At 45.3% G+C, this 22,048-nt stretch overlaps 1 protein-coding gene across 4 annotated transcripts in view; it reads right to left on the reverse strand.

Moving 5' to 3' along the window:
- LOC116826433 (cystine/glutamate transporter-like) overlaps positions 1-22,048 on the reverse strand; it is a 29,915-nt gene extending 7,867 nt beyond the window's left edge. For 2 of the 4 annotated variants that reach the window (XR_004374083.2, XM_032783154.2), the window contains exons 1-10: positions 21,120-22,048; positions 15,158-15,284; positions 9,579-9,694; positions 8,495-8,620; positions 3,950-4,049; positions 3,792-3,836; positions 3,477-3,600; positions 3,009-3,112; positions 2,379-2,475; positions 1,418-1,567 (exon numbers count right to left, since the gene is read on the reverse strand). Coding sequence is in view for 3 of the 4 variants with exons in the window: in XM_032783154.2 (XP_032639045.1) it covers positions 1,418-1,567; positions 2,379-2,475; positions 3,009-3,112; positions 3,477-3,600; positions 3,792-3,836; positions 3,950-4,049; positions 8,495-8,620; positions 9,579-9,694; positions 15,158-15,284; positions 21,120-21,315 (1,185 nt within the window). In the remaining variant the exon portion in view is untranslated. Of the gene's footprint in view, positions 1-1,417; positions 1,568-2,378; positions 2,476-3,008; positions 3,113-3,476; positions 3,601-3,791; positions 3,837-3,949; positions 4,050-8,494; positions 8,621-9,578; positions 9,695-14,057; positions 14,197-15,157; positions 15,285-21,119 lie in introns of those variants that run through there. The other 2 variants (XM_032783156.2, XM_075068969.1) reach the window with 2 other exon arrangements.

A 22,048-nucleotide genomic window follows, 5' to 3' on the forward strand; every position in this document is an offset into this window, starting at 1 on the left:
GGGCTGGGGCAGGGGGTTGGGGCGCAGGGGAGGCTCTAGGATGCAGGCTCTGGGTGGCGCTTATCTCGAGCAGCTCCTGGAAGTAGTGACATATCCCTTCTCCGGCTCCTATGCAGAGGCATGGCCAGGCAGTCCTGCGCACTGCCCCGTCTGCAGGCACTGCCTCTGCAGCTCCCATTGGCTGCAGTTCCCGGCCAATGTGAGCTTTGGGGCCAGAGCTTGGGGCAGGGGCAGTGTGCAGAGCAGAGTTCCCTGGCTGCCCCTATACGTAGGAGCTGGAGGAGGACCATGTCACTGCTTCCAGGAGCCACATGGAGCGGCTCCTGACCCCACTTGCAGGTGGAGCGCCAGAGCAGGGCAAGCCCCAGACCCTGCTTCCCAGCAGGAGTTCAAGGGCTGGATTAAAATGGCTGGCGGGCCAGATTCACCCTGTGGGCCAGTTTGCCCATCCCGATCTAGATAAAACCCTATCCATGCACTTAGAGGTCAGGAGACTGTCCATCCATGACACGCAGCCTTGGGGTGGGGGGTAGACCCAACAAGAATGGCATGGGGCAGAGAAAAGGAGCATTGTGGGAGCCAGAAAAACTGCATAATCCAGAATCCACTTTGATTCCCCATTGCAAACATGATGCAGCAGGGAAAATGTTAGGCAAGTTGAAACCTACCTTCCCTTCCTGTTCCTAAGGTGGTCCCTAATACAGCTGTAAATAGGAAATGCTCCCACATACAGGACTATGGGCTCAGGATGCAGCTTTCCAGCCCAAACTTTGTTGCTCTCATCTGCCAGAGTATGTCTCTCCTGCCCCAAAGAGACGGACGATGCACCTGAGTTGAATGGGCTAGATCAAAATTACACCTTCTATAAGCTGCTGTTGGTTGATTGCTGTGCATTTCTGACTCCTCTAAAGCCTGTATTGGTGGTGGCTATACTTGAGCAAACTTACAGCACAATATTTGGAGGTGGGATGGAAGAGCTGTTGAAGGACCTCTCTGGGGAGAGGAAACTAGGGGCTGGGATAGAGGGGTCTTGCGGGGAGAAGATCTTGGAACAAACTAAGCTCAAGAGGAAGCTTTAGCTGAGGCTTGTGCTTTGTTGCGGCAAACCCCACTACCCTTCTTGTGTGCGTATCAGAGAGCAGGGTGGGGGCTGTCTAGTCTTATCAGGCCTCCTGACTCCCCATCTGACCCCCTACCCACTGGACGTACTACCTTCTTAATTAAACCTGACTGTTCACACCTGGGTAGACCACTGCTTTACTGAAGGCAGATAAAAGGTCCCATATAGCGAGTTACCTCTCCAAAGTCTAAATGGAACTGAGGCAATGTGCTGCATGCTCTAGCTCTCAGTGAATGATGCAGAGAGAAGCCAGTTATAACGACGATGGGCCTGGCTTTGAAACCGGTTATGTGTTACCTTGAATGGCCTGGGCAGCTCTGGGTGACGGTGACGATGGATGATGAGCCCCAGTGTGGCTAATCCTATGAAGAGCCATCGGGAAAAGCTGAAGAAATTCAGGAGGTGGTAGATGTCTCCAACGCACACCATGGCGGTAACCAGTGGCAACTGGGGGTTGTAAAAATGAAACACATTCATTAAATCCTTATCCCAGCCTTTAGCAATTTAAACATGGTTGGGTCAGAAACTCACGTTTACAGTCAGCTGCAGTAAGATAAAGCTGGCACGCTCTGGTTAGGGACCGATTTTAATGCCGAGCTGAGACCACTATATTCTCTTTATATGAGGTTTCAGGTGGGAATGCATGGTAGGTAAAAGGCTGCATTTTTAAATATAGGAGTTTTCACTGCTTCAGTCAAAGAAGACACTGCTGGTGTTAGAAGGTACCTAACCATGGCCAGGCAAAATTGGTGAAACATTTTGCACAAAAATTCATTCCATGTGATTTCACTCCATCCCTGAAATGTCAGTGTTTGTAACATTTGAAGGACTCAATTATCGACAAAGAAAGCAGACAAAGCCTGGAAGAGATATTTTTGTGGGATAATTCTGAGAAATTGTTGTGGAAGGTGGAGGCAGCAACAACCCTCTTAGTTTAAGCCACACGTTAAGTGGATTTTAAACTCAGGACAAGGAGCCAGGATGTATTGAGTTCAAATCCCACCTCTGTCACTAAGCAACTTTGATAATACTTTGCAATATGCAATCAATGTAAACTCGTTTGCAGGTGTGAATGAATATCCACAGAAACCTTTCTGCAGTATTCTCTCCCTTTTACTCTTTAGAGACCTGAAAGTAACTTGATTCTCTTTAAAATCTCACACACCTGTCCAGACTCTGCATAGTGACACGTAAAATAAGAAGCCAATCAGAACTGCAGGACAGTAGAAATTCCCTTCGTAAAATCAGATCTCCTCACCATTAACATGACGGCTGGAAGGGGAGTGTGCCTTCGGATGTGGATCATGGAGAAGAGAGGAGGCCACTGACCCTCCCTTGAAGCCACAAATAGGGTCCTGAGAGAAGACATGGAACAGTACAAGAACCTGAGTTCGAGTCTCCTGTATCTGCACTAGAGAACTGAATCACTGGTAGTTGAATGGGTGACATAAAGCCAGCATAAGTACCAACAATACAGGCTGTCCACACTAACCATGCTCATTAGGGTGCAGTTTTGCCCCAAGTCCACACTTGTACTTGACTACATCCTTGTAGCTGCACCATCTTCTGCTAATCTATCCCACAGTTCCTGGCAGAGCTTCCTGAAACAGTAGTTTGTGGGAGATTTTGAAAAACAAAATCAAACTCTCTTTATTCTCTGGGAAATTCCCATAAGTCCCCAAGAAGTGGCCCCATTTCCAAGTTCATTTCTCATGTTAGAGGCCAGGATGTTCTGGCACTGCCTTGGAGAACCAGCAATTCCCAGGATTGCTTGTGTGTCAACTAGCTGATGAGTGATATCTACTTGTGGGTTGTCAACAGATTTGGTGCCAGTATTCTCCTCCTATTTATACTATGAATCAGTTAGCAAGATTTAAAAGAATCTGACCTTGAAAATGTAAAGATCCCCCCATTCATGGTTCCAAAGCAGGACAGGGCAACCAGGATGGGAATCACGGAGACAAGTCTTTGGAAAGCTTTTTGTGCAAAACTCTGGAGGAAAGACAGGCTTCAGTTCAGAAACAACCTGGTAATCCCTGAATGGCATCAGAATTAATGGAAAGAGCTGGATGGCCTTCCACTGAAAGGCTTAAAACAGAACTCCGCTTACTCCCAAGTCTGTATTACCTATTCCTCTTCCCCCACTGCCATCTTGATCTCTATTTCTTATTCCATCTCCTCAGGCAAAGCTAAGATATGTTATTGCTTGCTGATACTCTTGAAAAGTGACAAAGCTGAAGGCCTTTCTGCTATAAAATCCATTATTATTGTCCATATCCTAGAAGCCTCCCCATCCCCACCCACTTAATGTAAATTGATCCCTCCGAAGAAAACTAATAAGGGGCTTACAACTCACCACAGCCACAGCCTGGGAAGCCAGCACATCCTCTGCTGTCAAGACTGTATAATAGGAAATGTTGGTGAGCATGTACCCCAGAATTACAGTGACCACAGACACTATCACAGCCAGTGGGTTATTTCTACAAAAGCAGGAGAAAGACAAAGCACTAATGAACAAAGCTGTTGGGTTTTTTTAACTCACAGATCACTACTAGCATGCCAGGCACTTAGAGGAACTAGCACTCATTTCTCTTTTCATTTAAAAGGCAGCTTATTTTGAAATAATGCTGTCTCCAATGGCTGTTCTTAAAGGCCCCTCTCCTATTCTTACCGTTCAGGTCGGACCAGTTCTTCTCGCACAAAGCTAGTTTGAAACCTGCAGAGCGAAAGAAGACAGGTTATGGCAGAGTTTAAATGATGGCTCAGGAGAAGCACCGTAGACTTAGGAGTAGATGCTGCCATTCGTTAAAGGACCCTGACTGCACATACCAGCCTGAATACGCAAACATCCCAGCATAAAAAGCCAAGGGCAGCTTGTCCAAAGCCAGCGATTGACTACTGAAAGCATCCTGGAAATTTTCAGTGTGGCCTAAAAAAAAAAAGGAGAGAAATGCAGGGTTAGAGAGCACTGGAGACAGAGACTTCCCCTCTAGTGTTGCAAAAAAACATTTGCAGAAGAGGTTCAATTTCTCTCTGTTTCTCATATAACCCCAAGAGTTTGTGGTTGCAGGATCTTCAATTATTTATAATGAATTTCAGATTTGTTTTGTTACTTTAATTCACAGAGCTCAATTGACTTGTTAGTGCACAATACAAGCTCCACTGTAGAAGAGATTTTTGAAAGGGGAGTGATAGTGATTGGTTCCCTCTCTCACACACAGTCGGCTCTGGAGAAAGCAGATCATAGAGCTGAGGAGGCCAAACATGGCCTGAGAGGGTCTGTACTTGTAGAAAACCTCTTTCTAGACCTGAAATGAACTCCCTGACCCCCAAACTCTGGATGTGTGCTCTACTTCGAGGTTTTGTAGCCAGCTAACGCTGCTCAAACTGTGCTACCCCGACTCCTCAGCACAAGCACCGACCCCAGCCTCATGATGAGAACCACAAAACAAAGAACTCTAGGAGGTAGCACAAAGAGTGGAGTTAGTGGTCCTTTGGAGCAACTTCATGAAAGCACACTTCCCTGCCTACACTGCCCTGCTCTCTCTCCACTGACTGCTGGAGAGGGAAGAAAAATTGAAGTGATGGTTGAGATGGACAAAAACAAAGGTGGTTTGGATGGGGATCCCATTTTATTAGGTGATTGAGAAAACTAAGCTCGTGGAATCAAAAGAAAGCTGAGGTTGAAGAAAACTAAGCAACCTAGATATTAAAGAGCCTAGAAAGAAGGGACAGTGTTCTTTAAAACACTTAAGAAATGGTAACTACAATAGAAGGACAAAAAGAAAGGCAAAAAGGAAAGGAAGAGAGAAGATAGGACAAAATTCTCTGCTGGGATCAATGGAAAGGTGACGGGTACAATGGAGAAAGCTGCCTACGTTTGGGGGAGGTTATGTATCCTCTAACATGTTTGCTGATTAATAAATACATAATAAAACGATTTATTGCAGGGGTGGCCAACCTGTGGCTCCGGAGCCACATGCGGCTCTTCGGAAGTTAATATACGGCTTCTTGTATAGGCACCGACTCTGGGGTTGGAGCTACAGTTGCCAACTTTCCAATAGTAACTTTTCAACCCCTGCCTCTGCCACAGGCCCTGCTCCCACTTCACTCCTTCCCCCAAGGCCCTGCCCGTCCCTCCCTCTTCCCCAAGCCTGCTGTTCCCTTGCTCTTCTCCTCACCCCCCCGAGCCTCCTGCATGAGGCACAGGGAGAGAGGGGATGCGCTGATTGGCAGGGCAGCTGGCAGGCAGGGCGGGGGAGCTGACGTGGGGGCTGCTGACGTAATACTGTGGCTCTTTGGCAGTATACATTGGCAAATTCTGGCTCCTTCTCAGGCACAGGTTGGCCACCCCTGATTTATTGTTTGTGATGATTTACAATCCCTCTATAGTTACATTAAGTACAACCTGTAATTCTGAGGTCTCTGACCACACTTCTCAGACATCACTAGCATGACTCCTTCTACCACGGGGGTGGTGCCAGGCATCCAGAGTGTCATTTCAGGGCATGCTGAGCAATAAATTGCTGAGGATTTTCTGGTTCAGAGTCAGAAGCACAGCCAGCCTGATGGGCTTTTTGCATGTCCCATGAAGCTGGTTCCAGATGACAACCAGAAATATGAATGTTCACCCCAATCCCCTTATTCTCTCAGTGGAAGATATAAAATAAGGACACAAGATTTATTATCCCAACTTTGAACACTGTGGAGGACTGGTCTACACAGGAAAGGTATACCAATATAGGCTAAGGTGTGAATTTAAACCAATATAGTTTTATATATAACCAGTGTAACTCCCAATGTGTCCACTATTGTTCTGGTATGAGTGCCCTTTTTCAGTTTAGCTTATGTGCTTTGGAAAGGGTTTAAGCTAAACAAAACAAAAAAAATGACACAAATTTCAGAATATGAGCATCTACGCTGGGAGCTATACCAGTGTAACTATATCTATTAAACTAAGAGTATGTCTACACTATGGGATTATTCCTATTTTACAGAAACCGATTTTTGGAAACAGATTGTATAAAGTCGAGTGCACGCGGCCACACTAAGCACATTAATTCGGCAGTGTGCGTCCACGTCCTGAGGCTAGCGTCGACTTCCAGAGCGTTGCACTGTGGGTAGCTATCCCCTAGCTATCCCATAGTTCCTGCAGTCTCCCCCGCCCATTGGAATTCTGGGTTGAGATCCCAATGCCTGATGGGGCCAAAAATTTGTCGTAGGTGTTTATGGATAACTCAATCCTCCCTCCGTGAAAGCAACGGCAGACAATCATTTCACGCCCTTTTCCCTGGATTGCCTGAGCAGACGCCATGGCACAGCAACCATGGAGCCCATTCAGCCTGTTTTCACTGTCACTGTATGTCTACTGTATGTTGCTAACAGACACAGTGGGTATGGCTACACTTGCAGCTGCACAGCGCTGCTACGGGAGCGCTCCCGCAGCAGCGCTTTGAAGTGCGAGTGTGGTCGCGGTGCCAGCGCTGGGAGAGAGCTCTCCCAGCACTGCACGTATGCCACCTCCCCATGGGGATTAGCTTGCAGTGCTGGGAGCAGTGTTTACACTGGTGCTTTACAGCGCTGTAACTTGCTGCTCTCGGGGATGTTTTTTCACACCCCTGAGCGAGAAAGTTGCAGCGCAGTAAAGCGCCAGTGTAGCCAAGGCCGGTACTGCAGCCCTACACAGCAGCATCCCCTTGCCTTTTGCAAGTTAGCAAAGACGGTTACCAGTCATACTGTACCATCTGCTGCTTTGCAAGTTGACAGTGACAGTTACCAGTTATACTGTACCATCTGCTTCTGTCATGGGTGCTCCTGGCTGGCCTCGGTGAGGTTGGCTGGGGGCGCATGGGCAAAAATGGGGATGACTCCCCAGGTCATTCCCCTCTTTATGTTTTGTCTAAAAATAGAGTCAATCCTACCTAGAATATGGGGCAAGCCTACTAAAGAACCAGAGAGGCAAACGGCTGCTCCAGGTCAGAGCCCTAGACATCCCACAGAAATGATGAGCTGCTTGCCATTCTAGGGGTGCCCCTGTGACAACCCCACCCATTGCTTCCCTCCTGCCCCACCTCTCCTGGGCTACCACGACAGTGTCCCCCCCATTTGTGTGATGAAGTAATAAAGAATGCATAAATAAGAAACAACACTGACTTTATTGCCTCTGCAAGCAGAGATCAAAGTGGGGAGGGGAGAGCAGCCTCCAGCGGTTATGATATTCCTGACAGGAGTGAATCTCCATTAGACAAACAAGAAGAGAATGACCTGGGAGTCATTCCCATTTTTGCCCAGGCGCCCCCAGCCGACCTCACCAAGGCCAGCCAGGAGCACTCACGGGATGACAATGACAGATATCAGTCATACTGCACCATCTGCTGTCCACAAGGGAAGGGAAGGGAAGGGAAGGGGATGCTGCTCTGTAGCGCTGCAGCACCGTGTCTGCCAGCAGCATCCAGCAGACATACGGTGACACTGAAAAAAGGCAAGAAAGGATTTTTTTCCCTTTGCTTTCACGGAGGGGGTGTGGGGGATGACGATATATACCCTGAACCACCCATGACAATGTTTTTGACCATTCAGGCTTTGAAAGCTCAGCCAAGAATTCAAATGGTTTTCGGAGAGTGCGGGAACTGTGGGATAGCTACAGTCAGTCGCCCCTCCCTTCGTGAGCGTCCATTTGATTCTTTGGCTTTCTGAGACCCTTGTCTCAGCTCCTTAAGTTTCATGCAGCACTGTGTTGAGTCCCTGTTGTGGACTCTGTCCATCATAGCCTTGGAGATTTTTTCAAATGTTTTGGCATTTCACCTATTGGAAGGGAGTTCCGATAGAACAGATTCATCTCCCCATACAGCGATCAGATTCAGTATCTCTCGTACGGTCCATTCTGGAGCTCTTTTTTGATTCTGGGACTTCATGGTCACCTGTGCTGATCAGCTCTCCACGCTGGGCAAATAGGAAATGAAATTCAAAAGTTTGCAGGGCTTTTCCTGTCTACCTGGCCAGTGCATCCGAGTTCAGATTGCTGTCCAGAGCGGACACAATGGTGCACTGTGGGATAGCTCCTGGAGGCTAATACTGTCGAATTGCGGCCACACTAACCCTAATTCGAAATGGCAATACCGATTTGAGCGCTACTCCCCTCATCGTGGAGTATTACAGATATCAATATTAAGAGCCCTTTATATAGAAATAAAAGGCTTCATTGTCTGGACAGGTGCAGGGTTAATTCAGTTTAACGCTGCTAAATTCGAGATAAACTCATAGTGTAGAGCAGGCCTAAGCCAGTAGAATTATACCAGTGAAAAGGTAAAACCCTCCCATGTGGACAAGCCCTTAATGAATGCCGTCCCACAGATCACAGCTGAGCAGACCCACCTTGGGCCAGAAGCATCATCCCTGGCACAATGATGAGTGTGAGAGCCAGGAGTTTGATGACAGATAGGACATTCTGAAGCCTGGCACTCCAGCTGACACTCCAAGAGTTCAGGATGAGGACTATGTCTGGAGGAGAAGGCAAAGAACATCATATATAGCTGGGGCTCAGAATAAATTAGACAAATTTTACTCTCGTGCTTTCCCCATTGTCTCAGCCTATTGCCCTGAGTACACTGAATAGAGACAGCAACACTCCCTGCCCTTGGTGCTGGGAAGAATTCTTAGAGACTAGAATGTTCAGAGTGACAGATATTTTAAGACCATATAAATGACCCAGAGCATGACATTTCAAGGGGAAAATGAGGTTACAACCTTGAGAGTGGAGCACAATCTAGTTCACTTCCCTCACATTTCTTGTTGTGTAATCTGTGCCTGGCTGATGAAATAATCCATGAGTGCAATTTCATTTTTGTTTCTCTGCCTCAGAGCGGTTCTTGAATTTGAATCTACTGGGACTGGAAGAGCATGGAAGCTTTCACCTGTCAACTTCACTAGTTGGCATTCCCGAGTCTGAGCCATATGCTGCTACGTTTTGATGGAGCTTGCACCATATACAGAATCTCTGCTCCCAGCATCACTGTGCATAACCCAGACATCTCCAATTCCTTTCTTCCAAAATATCATCAGCCTGACACAGCATCTAGCCACTACTAGACCATAAGTAAAAACAGACCTTGAAACTTGCTGGCTACAACTCTGGTTTCATTTCCCAGCCAATCTGATAGCAATGCATGGCCAGTGATGATTTCTACTCTCCACCCAGCTTCGCAATCCACGGACCCATTTACATCAGCTGTGTCACTTCATTTCCTCCCCGCTTTTTTCCAGAGATGGGCCCAACCCAGAACTCCAGACCCTGAACTTTGGGTGGCTCAGCATTTACTATGCAATCCAAGTTTCACCGTTTTATCTGTAATGGGACAAGCCCAAACCCTGGATGTAAACACCTGTGAATTTGGGGAGAAGGAGTTCAAAATCTGAATTAAAATTTTGTGGCTTAGACCTATATCTGCTTTATACTTACAGTACCCCAGGAGAGCAACGAGCTTCACAGCAGGAACTGGGGCTGCACAGGGGGCAAAAAATGGTTCCAATATGTAGTTTCCAAATGCCAGAGAAATCACTGCACTGTTGGCTGGCCTATCAGGAGGGACGGATTCATGGAGTTAGAAACTGACTTTCTGGTGTTAAGCTATTTTTATTTGCAAACGGGTACATTAAAAGAATATTAACATTTGAAAATTTAAACTGGACAATAAAATCAGGAAATTTAGACTTAAATCAAGCTGGAAGGGCATATCGATTGGGGTGGGATCAGTTCTGGGTACAATTCTGTTCAATATCTTCATCAATGATTTAGATAAAGGTATAGTGCAGGGTTGGGTAAACTACGGCCTGGGAGCCGCATCTGGCCCTCCAGACATTTTAATCCAGTCCTCGAGTTCCCGCCAGGAAGCGGGGTCTGGGGCTTGTCCCGCTCCGGCGCTCCAGCTGGGGAGCGGGGTCAAGGTCTTGCCCCTCTCTGCATGGCTCCCAGAAGCAGTATCATGTCCCCCCACCGGTTCCTACGTGTAGACAGGGCCGGATCTAACTTTTTTACTGCCCCAAGCAAAAAAAAAAAAGATTGCCGCCCTGCCATAACACACACATACACACCCTTGAGCGCCGTGCCGCCGAACCCGCCTCCCCAGCACCGTATAGCACTGCGGAAACCACCACCTCCCGAGCACCATGCCACCTGAAGCCCCTGCCCTCCGGAGCACCGTGCCGCCTGAAGCCCCCGCCCCGCCGAGCGCCGCGCTGCCCGAACCCCCTGCCCCGCTAAGAGCCATGCCACCCGAAGCCCCCATCCCACCTCAAGCACCGCCGAAACACTCCCTGCTCTGAGCACCGCCCAGCCAAAACAAACAAACAAAAAAACCCGAATGCCGCCCCGCTCCAAGGTATCGCTCCAAGCACATGCTTGGTCGGCTGGTGCCTGGAGCTGGCCTTGCGTGTAGGGGCGGCCATGGGGTTCCACATGCTGCCCCTGCCCCAGACGCTGCCCCCGCAGCTCCCATTGGCCAGGAACTGCAGCCAATGGGAGCTGCAGGGGCAGCTCCTAAGGACAGGGCAGCGTTCAGAGCTGCCTGGCTGCACCTCCACACAGGAGCTGAAGGGGGAACATGCCACTGTTTCTGGAAGCTGCTTGAGGTAAGCGCTGTCCAGAGCCTGCCCCCCTAACATCCTCCTCTGCCCCAACCCCCTACCCCAGCCCTGATCCCCCTCCTGCCTTCCAAACGTCTCAGTGCCAGCGCAGAGCACCCTCCTGCACCCCCACCCCCTCATCCCCTGCCCCCAGAGCCTCTCACCCACCGATCAGCACCTCCCACACCCCCAGCCCCAATTCATGGAGCCATTCATGCCCGCATACAATTGCCAATATCCAGATGCGGGCCCTGGGCCCAACAGAGTTGCCTACCCCTGGCATAGAGAGTAGTAACATAAAGTTTGCAGACATACCAACTGGGAGGGGTTGACAAGAGCTTTGGAAGGACTGGAATTTAAAATTCAAAATGATACTGGACAAACTGCGAAAAGGGTCTGAAGTAAAATAGGATGAAATTCAATAAAGACAAATGCAAAGTACTCCACTTAGGAAGGAACAATTAGTTGCACACATACAAAATGGGAAATGACTGCCTAGGAAGGAGTACTGCAGAAAGGGATCTGGGAGTCAGAGTGTATCACAGGGGTCAGCAACCTATGGCATGCATGCCAAAGGCAGCATGCAACATGATTTTGAGTGGCATTCAGTGTGCCCAGGTCCCAGCCACCAGTCCTGGGGCTTCTGTTGTCATCCTGGAGTCCCGGATGCCAGCCACCCATGGTCCCGTCCACAAGTCCCACTCAGCCTGCTGCCAGCCCCGGGTCCCGACCACTGGTCCTGGGGGCTCTGCTGCTGGCCTGGGGTTCTACCTCCAGCTCGGAGCTCTGCTGCTGGCCTCAGCCTAGGGCTCTCCAGCTGCCCCCAGATCAAATTGGCCACCCAACAGTCAAATTTCACTGTATCATCTATCAAGAAAACCTGTGTGCTAAAATTTCTAATTCAGAACTTACAAATGTGATGAATACAGTGGTGCAAATTGTGAATGTCCTTGTTGCTCAATCTGCTTTGACTCACAGTTTCAAGCACTGCTAGAAGAGATGGACAGTTCTTATAATGACATTCCACTTCACAGCAACATTTGGTGTTTAAGTCGTGGCAAGGTTTTGTGCGCTTTGTAAACTGTTTTGATGCAATCCAGGCCTTTGTGTTGGAAAAAGGACAAAACTACCCCGAACTGGATGATGACAAATGGCTGTGTAAGCTCATGCTTCTAACAGACACCACCACTGTAGAGGAGCAAACTCACTCTTGCGGCACCTCCTACCGGTCTCTCAGGGAATTGGTTCAATTTCCAGCCCCCAGAGCGCCCTCTGCAGGCCGGTGATCTGTTGCATCTAGGCCCCCCGTGTTCCTCCCAGGACCCGGTGCCCTGTTAGCTGGGGTGCTGCCCCCTGGTAGTAACCTCTTTCTCTCACAGCCTCCCCTCCCTGGGGAACCCCCACCCACTATCCCCATCTCACCTCAGTATCAGGCTACTGCCAGTCATCGTCTAGCCCCCATGCCTTGGGGCAGACTGCAGTATCAGCCTACTCATCACTGGCAAGGTTGGGTTGGACCTGCTGCCTCCCCTGGGCTGCCCTCTGCAACCCCCAGTACCTGTTGGCCTTGTGCTAGGCCGCAGCCTGGGGCTTTCCAGGCTGGAGCTCCCCAGGTCCTCTGCCTTTTCTCAGCCCTGCTTCACACAGGTACCCAGTCTCTAGCTCCCTGCAGCCAGGCCCTTCTCCGTCTACAGGCAGAGGGAGACTGTTGTCTACCCCTGGCTTCTCTGCCTTTATAGGACCAGCTGAGTCTGTTTGGGGCATGGCCCCAGCTGCAGCCACTTCCCTCAATCAGCCCAGCCTTTTAGAGCTGCTTTCTCCAGCCACAGCCCCCTCCCAGGGCTGGTTTAAGCCCTTTAGGGCAGGGGTAGGATAACCACCCTGCTACAACCACTCACTTAAACTAACTCAACCTCCTTCTCCAGGGTGCAAAGCAAATGGTTCTGGATCTTTATGAAGCCTGGAAGGCATTTGTTGTAAAGCTCACAGTTTTTTCTCGGGATATTCAAACTTCAACTTTCTGCTACTTCCGACACATAAAAGAGCTATCGACACGTTGCACTGTCAGTGTCGATGAGATTGGAATGTACATGCAAGAACTGGAATCAGAATTTTCTTACATATTTCAAGATTTCCAGTGATTTGGCCCAGTGCTTTCTTTTCTAATTAAATCTGAAAAGTTCAATGAAAGCGACTTAGATTTGTCTGTATTTCAGTGGATGGGTGTTGAAGATTTTGAAATGCAGCTCATTCAGTTAAAAAGCTCAGAACTGTGGGCATCACAGTTTGGAGATCTGCAGAGTGCACTTAAAGCTACTGCGAGAGATCATGAGGCCTCTATTCTGACCTGCTGGACATGAAATTTAACTGTTTGAAGAAAATTGCGTTTGCAATACTTTCAGCATTTGGATCCATGTACCCGTGTGAACAGGTATTTTCACACATGAAATCTGTCCTCTGTCCCTCTCAGAGCTGGTTAACTGATCATTCAGAAGCCTATGTGTAGCTCAAAGTATCCAAATACGTGCCAGACATAGGAAAACTCATCAGCAAGGAAAAGCAAGGGCAACAATCACACTAAACTGATAAGATCTGCATTTTAATTTAATTTTAAATGACACTTCTTAAACATTTTAAAAACCTTATTTACTTTACATACAACGACAGCTTAGTTATATATTATAGAGAGAGACCGTCTAAAAATGTAAAAATGTATTACTGGCATGTGAAACCTTAAATTAGAGTGAATAAATGAAGACTTGGCACACCACTTCTGAAAGGTTGCTGACCCCTTCTGTATCACAAGCTAAATATGAGTGCACCATAGGCGCTGACTTCCTCTCTACCTGGAGGTGCTAGACACCCCCCTTCCACTCATAGGCACCCACTTCTACTGGCGCCGGTGGGTAATCAACCTAGGGTGACCAGATGTCGCAACTTGATAGGGACAGTCCTGATTTTAGGGTCTTTTTCTTATATAGGCTCCTATTACTCTCCACCCCCATTCCAATTTTTCATACTTGCTGTCTAGTCACCCTAGCTCAACCCCCGTCTGCCTCTGGCTCCACCCTGACTCCACCCCTGCCCTCTGTAACGCCGACAGAGAGATATGCACAGCTGATTGCTCCCCCAGGTATTAATACTTGCTCTGGGTTAATTAATAAGCAAAAAGTGATTTTATTAAATACAAAGAATAGGATTTAAGTGGTTCCAAGTAATAACAGACAGAAAAAAAGTAAATACCAAGCAAAATAAAACAAAAACACACAAGTCAAAGCCTAATACATTAAGAAACTGATTACAGATGAAATCTTACCCTCGGAGATGTTTGAATAAGCTTCTTTCACAGACTAGACTTCTTTCTAGTCTGTGTACAATCCTTTCCCCTGGTACAGTCCTTGTTCCAGCTCTGGTGGTAGCTAGGGGATTTCTCATGACTGCAGCCCCCTTTCCACCCCCTTATATAGCTTTGGCACAAGGCAGGAATCTTTTGTCTCTTTGGGTCCCCACCCCTCCTAAATGGGAAAGACCCAGGTTTAAGATGAATTCCAGCACCAGGTGACATGGCCACAAGTCCTGTGGGACTCCAGCCTCCATTCTTCCCAGGATAACTCACAGGAAGGCATACAAGTAAACAGAGCCATCTACAGTCAATTGTCCTAGCTGATGGGAGCCATCAAGATTCTAAACCCACACTTTGCATAACTACAGTAGGACCTAAGAGTTATATTTTGTATTCCTAGTTTCAGATGCAAGAATGATACATTCATACAAATAGGATGAACACACTCAGTAGGTTATAAGCTTTGTAATAATACCGTACAAGAGACCTTTTGCATGAAGCATATTCCAGTTACATTATATTCACACTCATTAGCATATTTTCATAACATCATATGGAGTGCAACGTCACAGGAGACAGTATTAAAGTTCAGTTTTTGCTCTCTCATGTGTCATGTTTACCTTACCATCCATGTGGGATTTTTTCCTAGTCATAAATAAAATATGGGTGAAAATGATTTGTTTTACACTTTCCAGAATTATTATTTATTCCGAGGACTGGACCAATCCAGAGAATTTTCAGCACAAGAGAAACAAGAGAAAGCTCAAAGTGACTGAAAATAGAAGGCTTAAAATAAAACTAGCCTCTAACTTCAATTATAACATTGTTATCACAGTGCTATAATGAGGGTACCAAATATCCTGGAGAAGAGAGTTTTTTGGACACGCTGGTCTAATGTGCATATGTGGCTATTTACCTCTTCTGCCTCCTTTTTATTTTAGAAGACTTTCGAGGTAATGTGTATGGTTTCTCACTTTATGCATTTTTTAAAATAATATGAATTGGTTATCCATTTGCATGGCTTTCCCAGCTCTCCCTAATGCCTCATTTCAGGTAGCATAAAAAAATCTTACCTGATAGCAAAGTACTCGGCCCACAGATACAAGAAACTTGGCAAAGGCCCCAGTGTCTCCAGTACATAGATATAATGTCCTCCAGACTTTGTGATTCTTGTTCCAAGTTCTGCATAGCACAAGGCACCTGGAACAGATGAAGTAAAAATGCATTTAGTAAATTGTCCCATGCAATTACCACTACGCATAGAATTTATTGAGAATTAAAGGAATCTTTTTAAAATGAGCTAAGAACATAGACTCTAAGAGCTGCCATACTGGGTGAGACCATGGTCCATCTTACCCAGTATCCTATCTCTGACAATTACCCATACCAGAGCTTCAAGGGGAGAGTACAAAACAGACAATTTTGGAATGATCCACTTTTGTCTTCCAGTTCCAGCTTCTGATAGTCAGAGGTTTAGGGTCGCCCAAGCATGGGGTTGCATCCCTTATCTTTTGGCAAATAAGCATTGATGGACCTATCCTCCACGAACTTATCTAGTTCTCTTTTTAACCCAGTTATACATTTAGCACTCACAACATCCTATGGCAATGAGTTCCACAGGTTAGTTGTCAGGGACGGCTCCAGGCACCAGTGGAGTAAGCATGTGCCTGGGGCAGCACATGCTAAGGGGCAGCATTCCGTCCATTCTTGGGGCAGCCCAGTTTGAGCAGGTTTTTTGTTTTCCTTTTTATTTTTTTTATGTTTTTTGCTTGGGGCAGCAAAAATGGTAGAGCTTTGTTTGTATTAAACCCGCTGCCCATTAACTTAACTGGGTGACCCCTAGGTTTAGTATTGTATGAAAGGGTAAATAACACTTCTGTATTCACTTTCTCCCATCAGTTATGATTTTATAAACCTCTATCATATCTTCCCTTCATTGCCTCTTTTCTAAGCTGAACAGCTCTAATCTTTTTAGCCTCTCCTCATACAGAAGCTATCCCAAACCCTTGATCATCTTTGTTGCCCATCGCTGAACCTTTTCACATCTATTATATCGTTTATTGAGATGGGGTGACCAGATCTGTGCTATTGATTTATATAGTGGCATTATGATATTTTCCGTCTTATTTTCTATTCTTTTGCTAACAGTTCCTAACACACTGTTAACCTTTTGACTGCTGGTGCGCACTGAGTGGAGGTTCTCAGAGAACTATCCATATTAGAGGAAATAAAGGCTTTTAGGAGAAAGCTTTTAGAAAATGAAGGGTAGGAGAGATGTCCTGGGTGCCAAATTTAGGCTGTTAGGGAAGATGCTGAGATCCAGGACCTCTATGGTGGCATTCTCAGAAATGCTTCGAGCTCCACACGCAGGGTCAAGTAGGCAGGCAGAGCTTCAGAGTCTCAATGCGTGGATGAGATGATGGTGTAGAGAGGAGGGGTTAAGCTTTATTAGGAACTGGGGAAATTTTGGGGATTGGGGAGCCTACACAGGAGGAATGGGCTCCACCTAAATCAAAGTGGGTCCATACTGCTGGCACTTAACACTGAAAAGGTTGCAGAGCAGTTTTTACACTAAGAAATGGGGGAAAGCTGTTTGCTGCAGAGGAGCACGTGGATCGGACATAGACTTCTCTTAGAGGAGAGTCTATTGATAGAGATTCTCTAGGTTTTAGTCAGGAGGAGAGGATGGAAGAGGATAAAGTAGGGGCCAGCTCAGACAAGAAACAGTCATATAAAAAAGAATCTGACACATCAGAAAAGGGCAGACAAATAAACAGGGACAAGTTTTTAAAGTGCTTGTACACAAATGCTAGAAATCTAAATAATAAGATGGGTGAACTAGAGTGCCTTGTGATAAAGGAGGATATTGATATAATAGACATCACAGAAAACCTGGTGGAGTGAGGACAATCAATGGGACACAATCATTCCGGGGTACAAAATATATCGGAAGGACAGAACAGGTCGTGGGGCAGGGGGGAGTGGCACTATATGTGAAAGAAAATGTAGAATCAAATGAAGTAAAAATCTTAAGTGAATCCACATGTTCCATAGAATCTCTATGGATAGTAATTCATGCTCTAATAAGAATATAACAGTAGGGATCTATTATCGACCACCTGACCAGGACAGTGATAGTGATGATGAAATGCTAAGGGAGATTAGAGAGGCTATCAAAATTAAGAACTCAATAATAGTGGGGGATTTCAATTATCCCCATATTGACTGGGAACATGTCACCTCAGGACGAAATGCAGAGACAAAATTTCTCGATACTTTAAATGACTGCTTCTTGGAGCAGCTGGTACGGGAACCCACAAGGGAGAGGCAATTCTAGATTTAGTCCTGAGTGGAGGCAGGATCTGGTCCAAGAGGTAACTATAACAGGACCGCTTGGAAATAGTGACCATGACCATATAATACAACATTTAACATTCCCTGTGGTGGGAAGAACACCTCAACAGCCCAACACTGTGGCATTTAATTTCAGAAAAGGGGAACTATGCAAAAATGAGGGGTTAGTTAAACAGAAATTAAAAGGTACAGTGACTAGAGTGAAATCCCTGCAAGCTGCATGGACACTTTTCAAAGACACCATAAATAGAGGCCCAACTTAAATGTATACCCCAAATTAAAAAACACAGTAAAAGAACTAAAAAAGAGCCACCGTGGCTTAACAACCATGTAAAAGAAGCAGTGAGAGATAAAAAGGCATCTTTTAAAAAGTGGAAGTCAAATCCTAGTGAGGTAAAAATAGAAAGGAGCATAAACACTGCCAAATTAAGTGTAAAAATGTAATAAGAAAAGCCAAAGAGGAGTTTGAAGAACAGCTAGCCAAAACTCAAAAGGTAATAACAAAATGTTTTTTAAGTACATCAGAAGCAGGAAGCCTGCTAAACAACCAGTGGGGCCCCTGGATGATCGAGATACAAAAGGAGCGCTTAAAGACGATAAAGTCATTGCGGAGAAACTAAATGATTCTTTGCTTCAGTCTTCATGGCTGAGGATGTTAGGGAGATTCCCAAACCTGAGCCGGCTTTTGTAGGTGACAAATCTGAGGAACTGTCACAGATTGAAGTGTCACTAGAGGAGGTTTTGGAATTAATTGATAAACTTAACAGTAACAAGTCACCGGGACCAGATGGCATTCACCCAAGAGTTCTGAAAGAACTCAAATGTGAAATTGCGGAACTATTAACTATGGTTTGTAACCTGTCCTTTAAATCAGCTTCTGTACCCAATGACTGGAAGATAGCTAATGTAACGCCAATATTTAAAAAGGGCTCTAGAGGTGATCCCGGCAATTACAGACCGGTAAGTCTAACGTCAGTACCGGGCAAATTAGTTGAAACAATAGTAAAGAATAAAATTGTCAGACACATAGAAGAACATAAATTGTGGGCAAAAGTCAACATGGTTTCTGTAAAGGGAAATGTGTCTTACTAATCTATTAGAGTTCTTTGAAGGGGTCAACAAACATGTGGACAAGGGGGATCCAGTGGACATAGTGTACTTAGATTTCCAGAAAGCCTTTGACAAGGTCCCTCACCAAAGGCTCTACGTAAATTAAGTTGTCATGGGATAAGAGGGAAGATCCTTTCATGGATTGAGAACTGGTTAAAAGACAGGGAACAAAGGGTAGGAATAAATGGGTCAAAAAAGCAAACAGGATGTTGGGAATAATTAAAAAGGGGATAGAGAATAAGACAGATAATATCTTATTGCCCTTATATAAATCCAAGGTACACCTACATCTTAAATACTGCGTACAGATGTGGTCTCCTCACCTCAAAAAAGATATACTGGCAGGCATTAGAAAAAGTTCAGAGTAGGGTAACTGAAATCATTAGGGGTTTGGAACAGGTCCCATATGAGGAGAGATTAAAAAGGCTAGAACTTTTCAACTTGAAACAGAGAAAACTAAGGAATATATGATAGAGGTTTATAAAATCATAAGTGATGTGAAGAAAGTGAGTAAGGAAAAGTTATTTACTTGTTCCCATAATATAAGAACTAGGGGCCACCAAATGAAATTAACGGGCAGCAGGTTTAAAACAAATAAAAGAAAGTTCTTCTTCACACAGTGCACAGTCAACTTGTGGAACTCCTTACCTGAGGAGGCTGTGAAGGCTAGGAGTATAATAGGGTTTAAAAAGAGAACTGCATAAATTCATGGAGGTTAAGTCCATTAATGGCTATTAGCCAAGATGGATTAGAAATGGTGTCCTTAGCCTCTATTTGTCAGAGGGTGGTGATGGATGGCAGGAGAGAGATCACTTGATCATTACCTCTTAGGTTCACTCCCTCTGGGGCACCTGGCATTGGTCACTGTCCATAGACAGGATACTGGGCTGGATGGACCTTTGGTCTGACCCAGTACAGCTGTTCTTATGTTCTTGTTATATTCTTAGCGCAAATCCATTTATTTGCAATAATGCTGTTTCCAGGGGAGATCTATTTTCATCTGGTAAGACCTGCTTGTCAGTTTAATGGCATAACTTCTCCACTGACATTATGTGGAAAAGTCCATATAAGGAAGTTTGTCTTTGCCTTAGAAATTTACGTTAAAACGCTTCATTTCCCCCATTTACCTAGCTCTAAGTCTCAAACACACACCACCTCCTCCCTCAAATATAGGTGAACCAAGGACATGGAAGCATCCTTCTGATCAGATCCATGAAGCAGCTACTTAAGAAGAAGAAAAACTTGGTACAGAAGAATATTGAGAATTTCTAATCAAGTGGTTCAAATACTCTCTATTTCCCCTCCTGTATCTATGTAAAGATAGATTTTAAAACTGGCCATTTCTGTCCCAGCTATAAACCCCTCAGAACCTACCTACATGCAATGGAAGGAATATAGGCCCTGATTCACCAAAGCACTCAAACACATGTTTAATTTGAAGCACGTGTGGTCCCACTGATTTCAAGCATATGCTTAAGAGTTTTGCTGAATTGAGGCCATAACCATGTATCAATCTTGCATTTCAAGGGAAAACATAAAAAGGTTGTAAGCATTATTTAAGGCACTATATCAAAGATTAATAATGTGACATTAACAAAAGGAAGTCTTCAAGCTGGACATTAGGGGAAAATAGTTGAAGAATGAAGTCAGTTAGAAAATTTAATAACTTGACAAGGGAAGCCATTTGGGTGCCACCAAGACAGGTTTTCAAGAATACACAAGATACACTATGTGTTTAGTGGAGAGAATAATCCTTCAAAGTACAGATGGTTTGGCTAGCTGACCAATAAACACTTTATCATTTATTATCCTGCTCAGTTAAAAAGAAACCTACATTTGTGATGTTATGGTTTGAGATTTTACATATGCAAAAGAATGACATTTTAAAGTTAATGTTTGCACAGCAACTTCAACTAAGCCACATTATACATATATAGTAAGGTATAGTGTGACGACATCTCCTGTAATACAAAATATTACATACAAGAAACACTAGAAGGAAGAGTGACAATTGTTGTGAGATTTATGATTGAATTTCTTGATTCTTGTGGCTTTTTAAAACTCTCAACCACAGAACTATAACAAAGCAGTTTTTTGCACACACAAAGCAGGAAAACTAACTGTTAAGGAGGAAAAAAAAATTAAAGTCACATTCTGAAATAAACACATATCTCCTAGGTCCCCAGAATTCTGCGGTTCTCCATCTAGTGCCCCTAGCTAGAGGCCTAACCTCCCCCAGCCCCCATGCATCTAGAAATTCCACAGATAAGAAAACTACTCCCATGTCTGTGCCCACATGTGGCACCACATTCATAGATCTTAAGTCTTGGGTTTTCCCCCAAGTCTCTCAGATAAACCAGTTAAACAAATGATCCTTGGAACCCTCTGGACATGGGAGCTTATTATGGCTTCAATTCTATGGCATTAGGAGATAGGAGTTTTGGTCCATTGTGTTCCCAGCTTATTTTTCTTGGAGAAGTAAAGTTAGGCCTTTGTTGTAGATATATATCATTTGCTAGTTTCCCCATCTACCAAAAATTTAACAAGAAGGGAAAAAAACTCACCACCCACCAAATAGAGAGAGAATCCCACAGGCAAACCAAACGATTAAGGAGACACCCACGTTGCCGGAGTGTTTCAACACCCCTTTTGGAGAGATAAAGATGCCACTGCCCACCATGCTGCCAATGAGGAGTGAAAAAGCCCTCAGCAAAGTGATCTTTTTCCTTAGAAAAACAGCCTCCTCTTCTTTCTTGGCTTTTCCCATGGCCTCTACAATTTCAGGGCAAGGGTGGGCATTCAGAAGTTAAGGTTTCCTTATGGGTCCTTCCCAATCCCACAGTCAACAGAGCTTACCTGTGATAGGGGAAAAGAAAATCAGGAATTTGTGGGGCTTCTTTGGGGATTGACTGTTAAAGCCATTTTACCAATAACCCATCAAAATCTGCTGGATCTACTCTCCTCACCCATTGGATATCACTGGTCAAAGAAACCCCAGGTGCATAAAACATGCTATGCAATCATGCAATCTCTTATGTCAGAACACCTCTGGGTATCAGGTTTGCTAATTAACTTTTGCGCCTCCTGCTGCAGTAGAGCATAACACACTGTAGGCTGTATATAAACAGTCCTTTAGGCCAAGATTTTCAAAAGTGATGAGTGATTTGGGGTGCCACTATAGTTTGGTATCCAACCTGAATTGCCCTCAAGGGACCCAATTTTCATAAATGGCTGAGCACCCACACTCTGAAAATCAGACCCCTTTAACATGCTTCAAGTTGGGCACCTATAAATTTAGGCAGAGCCAAATCACTAGTCACTTTTGAAATTTTTTGCCTTAAAAATGTTTTTTCTTTGGCAACAGCAGAGCAAAGGGTTTAGCTTAATAGACATTTTGTATAAACATGTCCAGGGCATCTGGTCTTGAGCCAAAACTGGCTGCTTTTTAAACAGTGGTGGGCCACCTGTGGCCCATTAGGGTCATCGGCTGGCAGTCTGCA

Source organism: Chelonoidis abingdonii, chromosome 1 (genome assembly GCF_003597395.2).
Source record: "Chelonoidis abingdonii isolate Lonesome George chromosome 1, CheloAbing_2.0, whole genome shotgun sequence".
Lineage (NCBI taxonomy): Eukaryota > Metazoa > Chordata > Testudines > Testudinidae > Chelonoidis > Chelonoidis abingdonii.